General features: G+C 39.1%; 1 protein-coding gene across 1 annotated transcript; it reads left to right on the plus strand.

Moving 5' to 3' along the window:
• Nucleotides 1-192: 192 nt before the first annotated feature.
• etnk1 (ethanolamine kinase 1) lies at nt 193-13,456 on the plus strand. Its single transcript, XM_055055418.1, has 8 exons — nt 193-507; nt 2,862-3,121; nt 4,061-4,192; nt 4,591-4,733; nt 9,929-10,012; nt 10,115-10,275; nt 10,826-10,899; nt 11,066-13,456. The coding sequence occupies exons 1-8, from the start codon at nt 361-363 to the stop codon at nt 11,136-11,138; spliced, it is 1,074 nt and encodes a 357-aa protein (XP_054911393.1). The 5' UTR covers nt 193-360; the 3' UTR covers nt 11,139-13,456.
• The last annotated feature ends 1,730 nt before the right edge of the window (nt 13,457-15,186 follow it).

The following is a 15,186-nucleotide window of genomic DNA, read 5'->3' on the forward strand; positions in this document are numbered from 1 at the left end:
TTCATTAAGTTTAATTAATTTATTCCTTTAAATGTTTTAGTTATTAGAAATTTAGTTAATCATTTATTTGAACAGCTAGGGTTAAAACATGATGTGTGCTGCTTTAAGCTCCGCCAGCGGTGCACGCCGATGATATAAACAAGCGGCTCTAACGAGTCGGCGGAGTTACGTACTGCGACTGGGAACTTTTCTCCCCTCACGGATGGGTGGTTCTTTCTGAGAGGCGTTGCCATACAGCGACCGCACCAGGAATATATACCCGCAGTCACTTACTCCGTTTCATACGTTGCGCACCGTGTTGCCGTTTCCAGTACCACTTACTTCGTCGTGTGAGATCTCTTGTGAAACACCGTCTTCGCCATGGCCGACTACATTCACGTCCCAGACAAGGCTCCCGCTGTGCCCAAAATAGACGTGACGGTCGATGAGAACGACTACCGACCGGGTGCACTGCGGCTAATGAAGGAGCTCAGACCGAGCTGGAAGCCGTCCGAAATTAAAATGAAGGTAATAGTTATGTCGTTTTATTTTCGAAAACGTTGGGGGGAAAAAAGACTTCGTTTAGTGGACTGTATTTTCGCACGCTGTAAGACCAAATATGTGAGATTTTTTAAAATAATTTGCTATCTTCAAGTTAGCTAGCTAGGTGTCCCATTTAAATGAATGTCACAAGCTGACGTCACACAAAACGGAAGGGTTATATCGTCGAAAGGCGCTGAAAGGACAATATATATGCTATATTTCAACTAAATTACATTTCATAGCATCCAAAACGTATCGATAGATGCAGAGGTAGAAGGTGGCCCTTTTATCATGAATACTTTAACTTTGGGTTAGCATCTAGAACCGAATGTTTTTGCTTCCGCTTGTTATCGGCTGTTAAACTCTGCTTGCATCCCAGTTCCATTTGTGAAGATAACAGAACTGATAATGTGTGGAGCAGACTTTACCGAAACCTTGGCATAACGATGTACATTTGTTAGCAGTGGTGTTTCTATTATGACGCGTACCTTGGGCGAGGCCACGCTCCCAACCCCCTCTGCCTCCCTGAAAAAAAGAAAAAAAATAGGAAGAACGAAAAAAAAAAAAACACCGGATAGGTAGTTTATTATAAATATGGGGGAAATGAGGATTTTAATTTTGACACTTTGTTTTTTTTTATTCCATTTATTTTCATATGTATCATTTTAAGGTAATAAAGTTTCATTTGCTGTTGTGACATGTGTTGCAATAATTGGGAATATAGGTGTCATTTGCATATTTTAATTAGACTTTTAGACTTTTTTATTATTATTTAGCTACACTGCCACACAGCAGGGGTACTTTTTCCCACAGAAAAGGGAAATAAACATGGAAAACGTGTTTGGTTTGAAACTTTGATAAAGCTTTTTCACCCCCTGCATTTTTCCCATATCATGAAGCACCACTACTTTGCAGGTGGTGAAGTTAGGAAAGCCGATAATTAGAGCTCAGCGATCAGAAGGATTTCATAAAGTAGCTTTGGAAACTTCTGGAAGAAATGTTGACGACCTCGTGAGCTTGACTCTTTGCCGTTTGCATTTGATTTACATAATTCACTTAATCTAATCTTTTAAGATTACAGATGTCCTAAAGTCAAACAGTACCTGACTTACGCCATCGCGCAGATAAATGCTGCGAGGCAAATCAGGCCAAGCGGAACAGGAAAAAATTTTCCTCTCCAGTGATGACCCGGGGGTGTGGCTCAGCTTTGTAAACACAGCCAGGACGGAAGATCACATGTGGCGCTGCTTTTCCCTGCATTCATCAATGAGGCAAAGTGGGAGGTTCAGCAAATACCAGTCTGACCTTGTGCGTGGAAAAATAAAATTCCATGCAATCCTGTCATTCTCCGTCAGTCCTAGACAGAGTAAACAGTCTGACGGTTACGTAGCCAGCTGAGATCCCCCTTTGTCCCCCTCCTTCCCCCAGTAAATTTCCAGCCTTGTTGTGCTGATAGGTCAATTTAAGTTGGTCAAACAAAGTCACACTTCTGTTTCAGTCTGCTTTACTTCATTAATGTTTACCACATCCTGACCTTCTCTAAGCTTAATGGTTAAATCTTGCAACACTTCATTGATTTGCCTTTATTTACAACTAGACCTTTTACATTTGAATCTATTTTTTGACATAAAAAAAACCAGAGCAATTCATTCTACGGAAGTACAAACAAAATTCAGTAGCTAAACAGATTTCTACAGATTATTGTAGCATGTTTATGGCCACAGCAGTTTAATGTCAAGTTAGCCACTTTTCTGCTAATGTTTAACAGATTAAACAGAGACAGAAAGTCTTCAGACTTTTTATGAACATTAATGAACACATTGTTATTTCTTGTGTATGCAGGGAACTTTTAGCAGAACTATAAGCTATACTTTATGAAATAAATAGACCTGTCACAATAACACATTTTACGATAAATGAACAATAAATTGTCCCAGAAATTATTGGGATAAACGGTAATATTTTTTGTTTTTGAGACCACTTTCAAGCAATATAATAGCAGTGATCGCATAATAACGCAAGTTTATCCCACCAAATAATAATAAATACATTGGAACTAGAAGATATTTTAAATATCTAAAATGCATTTTTTTAAAAATGTTTAAAACCATTAACTGATCCAATGTTATAATACTTGCTTCTCAATTGCAACCGCTGCAGTGTGCCTCCATTGTTCAAGTTGAACAAAATAAACTAGTTTCATAGTAATGTTTCTGCTCTAATGACTTGTTTTTAAATACAGATCTGGACTTCAAATAATGCATGAAGTATAAAAGCTGATGGTTAGTCATGTCCATGGCAATGCATTTAACTGTAGGTGATGCTGTTCCTCTCTGCAGTTTTTCACTGATGGAATAACCAACAAGCTGCTTGGCTGCTATGTGGGCACAATCATGCAGGATGTGGTGCTGGTCCGCATTTATGGCAACAAAACGGAGCTGCTGGTCGACCGGGACAACGAGATTAAAAGTTTCAGAGTGCTGCACGCACACCGCTGTGCCCCCCGCCTTTACTGCACCTTCAACAATGGCCTGTGCTACGAATTCCTGCTAGGAACTGCCTTGGAACCGGAGCATATCCGTAGCCAAGCTGTTTTCAGGTAAGGGAAGAAGACAAACCGGAACAAAAATCCCAAAATGCAGTCAAAACAGTAACAGTGCTAAGTCACATTTTAAATTTTTTTCTTCATACTTTCTTTTTAAGTTCCAGTGAAATATGGTGTTTTGTTTTTGATTTTTCATCCGACAAGTCGATGATCATGAGAATTACCTTCAATATTCTACATTTCCATTGACCATAATTGAGCAAACTGGAATTACAAAAATGAATTTAACAAACACAGCAAGTTTGAAATATATTATTTGATAAAGTTTTTGCACTAGAATGCGGTGATTTTGACCGTATCGAAATTAGTGGTTTTAGGAAAGTGTGATGGAAAGAATTTTTTTTTTACATCATATAAGTCACGTGATCAATTTTTTTTTGTTGCTGCTGGCGGAAAAGATGAAGACGACAAGAAATAGTTGGAGGATGGTGGCGTGGGATGTTTTTCTGACTTATTGCGTGAACAAAGTTCTTCATGTGTGATTTTAATTGCAATTGCAAAATTAAACATTAGCCACCATGTTTTTTTTTGTTTTTTTTCCCAACATCAGCAGAAGATAGAAAAGGTTTTGCATACATTTGTAATGGAAACACAGCTAGTGAAGGAATGAAGGAATAATATTATAGGAACCAAAGTTTGTTGATGCGATTACAAATGCTTGATTTGCGTGGACTAAAAAGCCTTCTACTGTAAGAGCTTTTTATAATTATTTATTTTATAATTCCTCTTTTAGATCCCTTGTGTCATATTGCTCTTAGCAATAAATATAACTTGGTTCTTTGCTCTGATTTTTACCCCGTTTAAAGTGACATCTCCAACTGAAATCTAAATTTACATGTCTGTCAGCTGATTAGCAGTATGGGGCATGTCTTTGGTTATATTGGTTTACAAAGACATCTTTACGTATTGATATTCGATGCCCTTGCCATGCAGGCTTATTGCAAGACAGCTGGCCAAGTACCATGCCATCCATGCCCACAACGGCTGGGTTCCCCGCTCTGACCTGTGGCTAAAGATGGGCAAGTACCTTGCGCTCATTTCCAAGTGCTTCAAGGATCATGACAGGTGAGTGCTTGACTCTTAACTCTTAAACGACTTAAAAATTCACTTACTGAAAAATGTTGCATCTACTGGCATTAATGGATAAGTATTGCCTTGTCTGCATTGAATTGGTAGTAAAATATGTTGAGAACCGGTTTTTTTCTACTGCCTTAGGAAAAAATGAGCTATGCACATCCTGTTCCTGCTGGGTTGTGAAATTGCAACCAGAACATGAAGTCATAATGAGATAGTCACATGCTTTTCCTCACCTGGCAGGTGGCATTTGTTAATTTGTCTCTGCTACATGGTATTTTTATGCAAAGGCAGAAGTCAAACTTAACTAGTTCTCGACGTAAACCAACCTATTTTCCTGTGTAATACATCAGCATGGCTCAGAGTGTGGATCTTTTGGCTCCTTCCAGGTTGAACATGGAGGTCCCCGGCCCTCAGTCCCTCAGCAAAGAGCTGCTGTGGCTGCAGCAGAGCTTGTCTGTGCTGGGCTCTCCTGTAGTTCTTTGCCACAACGATCTGCTTTGCAAAAACATCATTTACAACCAGAGGGAAGGTGAGTATGAGCCATAGAGGTGCAGTCTTGGACGTTTCTGTGTGATTGGTTGCTGGTGTGAGTCTTCGTATTGGGCAGGGATGCATTCAGGGGATGTCATCTCCTCCACACTGCTTGGTAGTGTTTGTATTCGCCTGCAGACATATAATTAGATTAGACATTCTTGATCCTTGTTCTGTTAAAGTTTCTACTTCACATAAAGGTAAGGTAAGATTCAGCCCAACTTGATCTGTGCAACACTTCATTCATTGCAAATTAGCTCAGTTTTAAGAGTCTTTTTTTTATTTAGCCATTTTTATTTCAAAGTTCTAATTCTGTGCTGCTTTTACTGAAGTTGAAACTATAGCTAACATTAAATGAGTTTTCATGCTGAGTCTCTGTGAGTTTATTCTCCTGAGGCTGTAATGTTACCACTTTGCTGATAATGTGTCCTACTTTTACACAAAGCAGCATCTTTCTGGCTAGCCTCTGAAACTGTTCTACTGTGTTGTTGATGACAATAAAACACAATAGGTGAACGGAAGATCACAGTCTGGCGGGTGGGGTGAAGGAGGTTGTGCGAGCTGTCGGCCCCCTCGTCTATTTGTGACGGGGGGGGTGAGGAACTTCTCACAGGTCCTTGTGTCTAGCTTTTCTCCTCCAGGAGTGACGGCGGAGGCTTTGACTGCCGCTGCTGCTGGGCCGCCCTGCCCTTTGGGGAGGCAGTGGAGAGACACTAACCAGCACTGTGAGGGACCCTCATGTAGTCCCTGCTCAGGCTAATCGGGATGAGTTCATGGCAGCAGTAGGAGCCACATACATGCGTATCAGCAGTCAGTTGTTCACATGACATCTTAATATCAAAATAAACATCTAAAGTATCAGTATTGCAATCACAGGGACGACTAATATGATTGTGTGTTATTTTGGTTTCTTTTCCTGATATGCCTACAGGCGAGACCAAAACCAACCTTGAACCACAGTATGTTTTAGAAAATACTTTGTTTATAAATTCTCACTGTTTAATCAAATACAAATGATTACAAATGAGTAAATTTGCCGTCAGTGATATAATTACAAAATACATGTTGAGGAACATCAAATCAATTAATTCTGGCAAGTTTGACAGTGTGTGACTTGTGGAAATTATTGGTTCTGCTCTCGTCTTGGGCATAATCGGCATGAATAACATAAAATATCAGCTTCATCTTTGTAGATAACGTGTTTCTGTTATCTAGTTTAAAAGCGGCTGTCCTGTCTGTTGTTTTTGTGCTCACCTACAGCACAGATGGATTCCGGAAAGATAGCGATCAGTGTTTCCTGCTCTCATGTCACATGTTTACAAACGGAATAACCGGAACGTGTGTAAAATCCCCCGATTCGATCTTAAAGGAATCCTTTCTTGAAATCAGTGGGCATGAATTTTATGTACGCGCTTTGTCTTGCACAATCATGTCTCGGGTGTCATGGTGTTTGTCAAAACAGGCTGAGGTGTTAACATTGTTGCCAAATTAGTCAGAAATCTTTGCAGGAAAAAATACTCTTGACCCAATCCAGATCACTAGATATCGTATAATGCAAACACAGAAAAAAACTTAAAACGCACTCGACATGCAAAGCCTGCAGCCTTAATTATTCTGTGTTTGTCTTCATCTTTTCAGATGATTTTAATTAGTTTAACTTCGTCTTACCTTTTGCACTTCTTGTAACACAAAAACCCAAAAACTTTTTTTAATGGGATTTTATGTTTATACCAACTCAAAGAAGTATATAACTTAAAAGTGAAAGAAAAAGGATCCGTAGTTGCTCTGCCATTTTTAATTTTTTTTCCACATAGAAATCTCTATAATGTGCCGTACCCTTTGGATTCAGCCCCCCTAGAGAAATCCAGTGAAATTAATTTCCTTCATAAATTTCTCGAAGTCACCTCTGGATGTTTTTTTTTTTTTTTTTTCTCTCTGAAGGAATTTGTTGGAGACCATTAGTGACCAAATGGTAGCATAAAATGGCCTAGTCAAAGTCCAGACAACTGAGAATCATGAGCCAAACTTTGAAATTACTGTAATCAGACACTTTATCTTGCTTTTTAGTTGTTGTTTTTTTTTTTTCAAAGAAAATCAAAGAAATCTAAGCACAAAGCTGGTTGACATATTGTGTTGACGGGTGATTCTACAAAGTACAAACGTATGCCACACTTTTTCATTATCGTTATTTTTTTTCCTGTAAAATAATTTTGAGAACCATTTATCCTTTTTCCTTTCTTTAAGTAATTGTTCGCTACTTTGTTCTGGTTCAAAGTCCAGAGACAAACTTTTGCAAGTCACTGTACTTGGAGCTTTTAATTGAGTCGGTACGAGAACAGGTTTGCTGCCAGGCTGCTACTTGCATTTTTTTTTTTCTGCTGAATTAAAGAAAAAAAAATGGACAAAATTGATGCAGAAGAAGGTGCCACTTCCTGTATTAATAAAACCAAAAAACCCATGGTGGAAGTGCAAAGTCATTTAGTTCTTAGGGTTGTCCAAAAATGTTGCTTACCTTTCGTCTCAAAAAACCCAGTCACATGCTGAGTATTTTTTTCTTTTCACTTCTCATGTTATTCAAAAAGTAGATGGAAGCCCATAAGGAGGCCTCTCAAAGATCCTGTCACATGCAGAAGCAGCAGGTCTCGCACCATTGGACTTTTGCTGAGCCAATAGGAGCAGAGCACTGGGAGGGGGAGTGGCGGGTGACTGAAACTGTAGAAGGAAGAGGCTTACTGTAAGAGGGGAGATGGGATTTTTCTTTTTTCTTTCGCAGCAGGCCCTTATGTTTGGAAACTGTGAGAGAATGGTTAAGACAAATGTGTGAGGAGTGTGAGCATGTGTGAAAGATGTGTTTGCCCAAACCTTTTCATCTGCTGCACAGGGGGGCTATAGCCACTGCCCGGAGGTGCTCAGTTGTGTCCCGCTAGGACCCACACGCCGGCTGGTAACCCACCTCAAAGTGTCTTTCTCTCTAGTCCAGCCTGAGAAAAATTATTCTTCCTATATGTCAGGTTAAAGGAATTGACGACCGTTTCAAAAGTAAAACTATTAGGCTTGCTACTTGGAAACAGAATTTCGGGGGCGGGGGTCATTTTCTGTATCAGCGGGCTTGTCAAAGTAAGGGTTTGGATTTTGAGATAAACCGCCTCATGACTGACAACTTCCTCCTTTCTTTTGTCTGTTAATGCTGATGCTTCACATCGTCAGTGGTTTTAAAAAAAAAAACAAACAAAAAAGCACCAAGGCAGCAACACATTTTTGACAGCTTTTTTTTTTTTTACATGTTTAAAAATGAAATGTGAAACTAAGCTAACAAAACAATAAAATGTTACATTTCAAATCCAGAGAAAATGCATTCGGGTTGATGCATTTTGCAGCTGGAAACATCCTTCCATACGACACGCCTATTAAAGCATTGTTTCAATGACCTCACCCAAAAAGTATGTCATTTGGATGAACAAAACAGTTAAAAAGTAACAAGTTTTTGTTAGTTTTTTAGTTTTTAAAGTCCAAGCCTCACAACAGATTGAAAACATGACATGTTCCTCCTCACATGAAGTCTCTGCAGATTTTTCCATTGTACTTGTCAGAACACATGGATGTAGCAGCCAGGTGCTGGATCAGATCTTGTCTGCCAGCTTTCAGCTCCGACCCGTACCGCGTTCCAGAGCAGCACGTATCGATCGAGACAATCGCCGTGGCAAACTGTACGTTTGCTTCGGCTTTTAATATTCTGTTCAAACAGTTTGCAATGAATTCCCACGCACAATCCAAGTACATGCATTAACGCTGCTTGAAGTACAAGAAGCATCCTCCGATCCCCCGTTGGCTAAAAGCTCGTACAACTTCGTTCTTATGTTTCCAGTAAATCGTTGATGACCTCAAGTTGCCTGCTGCATACCTGCAGTCAGGCTCTGTAATGCTCAATGTAACTTGGAGGACAAGTGACATATTCAAATGTTAGGCGATATCCTTGTGGTATAAAGATATCGGCTAACGTTTTGAGCGACAAGTGGGTTAATAATTTCCACATTAGGGATGGAAGTCATCAATTTAAAGACTTAAAATTGATTGATCTCATCGATCAACTAACGATTAATAATCACCATTTACTTAAAAACCTTAGTTTTCTGTTGCATGAAGAGGGATAATGTCTTAACGTAGCATTTTTAAGGGCTACAATTTTCATAATGTGCTGAAGTTTTGAAAAAAGCACTTTACATTTTAACCATTTTTGTGTCAGCTGTGTTAAATACTGATTAAATAAACAGATTATTGTGTTTTTCTCACATTATTAAGCTTAGTCTTATTACATTTTATAAAATATGTCTAAGTGGATGTTATTGGAAATAATTTCAATCTAATAAACCATTAATTGAAACTTAATGGTCTACAATTAATCGTGCGATGATTGATTGTTCGCATCTCTACTCCACACCGACTTAAATCTGCATATGCAAAGATCTGATAAAGATATTTTATAATCTGTCTCCTTTTCCAAAAGAGATAATAACTCTTGTTGTGTTGCTGTCTTTCTACAAACTCTCTGTCCCTCTGTGTTATTGTTTTTTGTGCTTTACCCTTTCACCTTCTACTTCTGTTTCCATCTCTCTTTTCTTTTTTTTTTCTGTGCCTTTCCAAAAAGGTTTGTCTGGCCAGTTTCCTTCTTACCCTGTGCATGTATCCAAAACAAATACTCACTGGGAAGTCAGCTTGTCCTCCTCCCAGCAGACTTTTACAAGTGTTGCACTGTGCTTCACGTTTTCACCTCTAATGCCTCCCTTTTCTATGTGTCTGCATGTTTTCATTTCAAACCAAAGAGACAAGTAGCCCATAATAAGTCTTACTATAATAAATTACAGTGAAAATGCGGAAGCTCTTTTGTCTTTGTTTTACATTTTTATTTATTTCATTTCCTTGTTTTAAGCTTCTCTGGTCATAAATAAGATACATTTCTTAAACTTACTTTTAGTTTGAGGTCACACATCTTTCTGCCTTCCTCTAGTTTCCATCTCTGCCTCAAAATGCAAACTCTTACTTCTGGCCCCTGCAATTGGCTGCCTAGACAGCTTGTCCATTTAGCCGACTAAAACGTAGCACTTTGACAATTCTGAATAATTAAAGGGAAACAACACAATCATTGCATCTGCATGTCCGGCATCACTGTCTAAACTATTCACCTTCTGTCTCCAGGCAGTGTAAAGTTCATTGACTACGAGTATGCAGGGTACAATTACCAAGCCTATGATATTGGGAATCATTTCAATGAGTTTGCTGGTGAGTATCGATCCACAAAATCAGAAATTTTTTATTTTTGTTGAAGTTGTTGTTTTTTTTTTTTTTTTGTTGTTAATTGTTATCCATCTTCTCTTGTTTTAGGCCTGAATGAAGTGGATTATAGTCACTACCCGGAGCGGGCCTTTCAGCTACAGTGGCTGCGCTCGTACCTGGAGGCCTACAAGGAGCACAAGGGCCAGGATGGTGAGGTCACAGACACAGAGGTGGAGATCCTGTACGTTCAAGTCAACAAGTTTGCCTTGGTAAGTGTTTGACAATAATAAATACCTTCCAGTAAAGCCGAGTTTGAAAAAAAAAAAACACCTTCCTGATGAACACTTGTTCAACAAATCATCCAGGTTCTTAGACGGATAAAGGAACATATCAACAACCCGTTGCTGCTGTGTTAGATTCTCTTCCTAATGCCTCATTGTCAACCCCCTTTGGTTTTTGATTGAACTCTCATTCATGGGTTGTGTGCGGTGAAGTGCTTTGTAAGGCCAACATGCCATCGCTGCTGCAAAAAATGCCTGTGAAGTAATTGACGCTTTTTGTTTCGTTTTATGTTGAAGCGCACTTTTTATGGAAAACACCAACATTTCTTTGTGTTATTGAAAGCTTCCTTGTTGCTAAAAATAAAAATGAAGCTGACTGCACTGAGTCCTCTCGGCTGTTTTTGTGTTATGATTGAAAGACTGCTAACTATTTGTTTTCTGAGAGGACATGCCAGCTGGTTTGCTCATTGTGTCCAATAATACAAAATAACCTTTAGTAATCTTGATTCTTTTCTTTTTTTACTACGTTTGTGTCCAGGCGTCTCATTTCTTCTGGGGTCTCTGGGCTCTGATTCAATCCAAGTTCTCCACCATCGACTTCGACTTCCTGGGGTATGTTTCTACCCCACAACAAGCTAGTGTGCTTACACTTGTGCTTAATTATTATTATTATTATTATTATTGCTATTGCTATTTCTGCTGAAGCAGACACGTCTAGCAGAGAGCATTTTGTTCCATCTCATTGCTGACTGCTCTTTTCTCTCTTTCCTACCTGAAGATATGCAAAGCTACGCTTCAACCAATACTTCAAGATGAAACCAGAGACGGTTGCTCTGACATTACCCGAATAAAACTTAATCTCTCCCTTCTTCTTCCTCCTGCTTTCTCCCCCCTGCACCTTCATGTGACGACTGCAGGGCGCCCTCTAGAGGACTGTGTTGAAATCCCCCTTTTGGTTCCCATTGTCCTTTTTTCCAAAGGAACATGTACCTTGTGGGTTAAAATGAAGGACCTGTGAAGCCCATGTGACTAAATATTTCTTATTTAGTCATTTTTGTACTGATTCTATCTGGGATGTGAGCATTAGGTGAGCATGCTGTACTCTACTTCACTGTATAAGCTGTTACAGAGACAAAACAAAGTCTCCAACAAAACAGATACAGAGCAGGCACCTGGTAGGCTGGGATTTTTTTTCTCATTGGATTATAATAATACTGACTAACATGGAGAGCCTTAAGGGTAAAAAGGAGGAGATGAAGAAAGCACATGGCACAAAGGCCGTTTTGTGTTCCGAGAAATGGATACAGGATGACTCCTTTTTGAATCTCATGTGATACGAGTTTCGTTCCCCAAACCTTTCCTCCTGACTTTGTTCCCACTCTCGTTACCTCGTAGCGTTCATATATGGGTGCTACACCAGCGTAGCCGTGTGGTCACTGCTGAGCAGCTAGACGAGGGCTGTTTTGTTTGCAAACAGCGACTTGTAGGAAGGCGTCACATGTTTAACTCTGACGAGTTGTGAGCCACTGGATCGCCTTTTCAATTTGGTGTAACTTTCATGCTTTCTTTGGCACTTGTTTGTTTTTTTCCTTTTGTTTTTCATGGTTAGCTGCTTCCAGGAATTTGAACATTCCATGTTCATAACGTCGTGCAGGAAGCATGGTCGCACCAGTACGATAGGTCAGTAGTGCTTGCGGGATTGAAGTCGCCACTGTTTTAGACAAGACCAAACCATTACACTGTCCGTACGGGGATTCTCTGTGGTATTCCATCAGTTTCCTGTTCGGTTCTGGTCGTCTTCGTGTGCTATACACTGACCACTCCTAAGTCGAACGTCAAATGTCTGAGCCAGCGCTTGGAGACGAGGTGCAGCACGACGAATGTTCTTGTTTAAAATAGGCATGGGTTGGAATGCCGTTTCCAGAAATGACCTTTGTAAAAAAAGAAACAATAAAAAAATCTCCAGATTTATACACAAAATGTAAAATAAACATGTAAAACATGATCCAGTTTATTTTATTTTTAGAGGAAAATTCCTACTGTTTAAAAATATATAACATTGTTTAGTGGTCATGTTTTAGATTATTTTGATACTGAAATACAGAATGAACCCGGGGCAAATTTGGTTGGAATCTTCAAGAATACACGCCTGTTACATCTGCTAACGTTGGGAGTCCAACTTGTCGGGAAAAACTTTGGTCACTGTGGCACATTTTCTGGCATCTCATCAAAAGGACCATAAATTGTATTTTGTTGTTTTCGTTTCACCTTGATGTCGGTAATTGGCCCATGCCTAAATTAAAGCTCAAATTAGTCGCATGATGAGTTTGTTGAGGAGGAAAATGCCCTCTTGACATCTCAGATTATATTAATTTTCTGACAAGCCAACACCAAAGTGCTGCCACCTTGCTTGTACATTGTGCACATTTCTGCTTTGACATGGAGTTAGTTCTATTTTTTATGTATATATTTTAAAAAGGAACTCCTGTTCCAAGGACGCAGTCCAGCCTGGAATGTTGTGTGAAATGTTCCTGTTTCTGCACATTACCTGTTAAGGAGTTGGTTTCCCTGTGTAACATGTGAAAACACATATTTCACACGTCTAGTAAGTGACTCTTAAAACCTATTCACTTGTTTTTCTTGGCGACGTAGTGAAGAATAAGCTGACAGTTTGAGTTGAACCCGATCTAATGTAGAAGTTCTCACCCTCGATTGATGTGAAAAACTAGAGTTCACTAGTATTTTTAAGGGATCTGTAGGAGGAAGTTGTCTTTTTTACATATGGTTTAATGGACTTTCAGATCATGTTTACTTTAAATTTATATATCCTCGCATTTTGATTTTACATTTGATTCATTTCTAAAAGATTAATTCAAATATTTTTTACACTTTTCTGTTTATACATCTGTTCCAATAAAACCATGTCTACACATTTTTAGAGGGTTCTAAATTATGGACCCTTAAACCTCTAGCCACTGTAACATTTTTACATGTACATCGAGCGTATGTATTGTAATGCTTACACTCTTATGTGAATAAAAATGTACATAGCAGAATTTTTATGTTTTTCTTATGATTTTATTTTGAAGATTGCATTAAAGTGTGGTTGCCTGATATAAGAGGCCATGTTGATAAAATGCTTTTGAAAATAAAATCTATTTGCAAATAAGGGTGTTACTCTTGAAGTGTCCTCACTTTGACTGTGTTTATGATGGGAGAAATATTTTGGCATTATCTGCAGATTATTACTATTTCATTTATTCAAAGTACTTTTTTTTCCATTTATAATTTAAAACAGTTTCGAGCTTTGGTAAGAAATGTAGCTTTAAACCGGAAAAGTTTGACCAGACTCTTTCAAAGTTCACCTCAGGTTTCTTCACACTGACATCACCTGTTTCAGATCACAGCAGAACTCTGTTTGTACCACGGATGCCCACAAGATGGCGACACAGCCCAAAGAAAAACATTGTGCTGCTCAAACCCAACATGAATCACACACACACACACAGTAATCTTATTCAGCGTTTGTTTGATGTGAATAAATCTGGATTGACGTATAAAAATGTATACGAAATAAACCCAGGTCATGTTGTTTCTGCGTGATCTCTTTATTGAATTTGAAGAACACGCTGAGACTGGCTTGCATTGCGTCTTGACTCAACTTTCTGTTGCTAAAAAACTTCAGCTTTGCAGCTAAATTCAGTTAAACGTAATATGTTTACATAAATGCAGTAAGGGAAATAAAACGGGAGTAATTGTGCACTGTAAAACAGTGGGACGCTAATTTATTAGTTTGTTTATGCTAACCTAATGGTTAAATTTGTGCCTCACACCCACAACCAAACAAATGACTTCTGCTATTCTCTCGAAGCGAATCAAACCCACTCCTCGTCTCCCTAATATGAGCAGCGTCTTATACAGTGGAACAATTACAACAGTGCGTTATCCAACTCACTGACTGTAATTCAATTATCCTCCTCCCCCCGGCTTCATCCACCCAGATAATACACACATTAATTAACAACAGAATCCAATATCGCCTGTTCTGCGCCTCCACTTATTTTCATTTCCAATAAAAAGGTCACAGCAGCCACTTCCCACCGAAGACAATTAGTGTAAGTGTGTAGTAATTGATTACGCTTGTAAATCACCAGTGGCCCAAAGTGTGTGACAGGGAGCGGGAGAGTGAGCCCGGCAGTGATGGCAGGGTGCGGCCTGGGAGAACGGAGGTGCTGACTCGGCTGCTATTAACATCCATCAGACGTGTCATTCTGGAGAACTCATAAAGCAAAACCTCCGCAAGGTGGATGTTTTGCATCACGTACTCCGGGGGAGCAGAAGGAGGTTCTTCCCTCTGTTTCGTTTAGGGTTAACGGCAGATCATAGAAGGTATCATTGCCGTGGTCCAAACGGCGTGTAGCGCAAGTCCTTCGTCAATTTAGGATGGATGTTTACCATAGAGGGAAGCAATGTTGCTGGAGTTTTGCATGCTTCCCTCATGCTTACCCAGGGTTTCTCTGGGTACTCCAGTTGCCAGAGCACTGTTCAGCCGATTGCTTAAAAACAGAAACAATCTGTCATTTGCAAGTAAGACTATTTTTATAGCCCAAGGTAGATAAAGAAAAACACCTTGATAATCCTCTCTTTTATACTAGATACTCTTATCCATTATTTAATATTATGTTTATAGTTCATTTTTATTTATTTCTTAATTTTTCTTATTGTTTATTTTTTCTTTTCTTTTTTTTATTTTCTGTTGTATTTTAGACTTCATAATCTTTGCCTGGGAAATAGAGGTGTAGTGGGAGTTTTATTTACCATGATGCACAGGTGAACCTGTCTTTTCCTCTCGAGAATTGAAATTGGCATTATGATATTGTGAGTACATGTTTTGTGAAA

This window comes from Poeciliopsis prolifica, unplaced genomic scaffold (assembly GCF_027474105.1).
Source record: "Poeciliopsis prolifica strain line A6 unplaced genomic scaffold, Auburn_PproV2 SCAFFOLD042, whole genome shotgun sequence".
Taxonomy (NCBI): domain Eukaryota; kingdom Metazoa; phylum Chordata; class Actinopteri; order Cyprinodontiformes; family Poeciliidae; genus Poeciliopsis; species Poeciliopsis prolifica.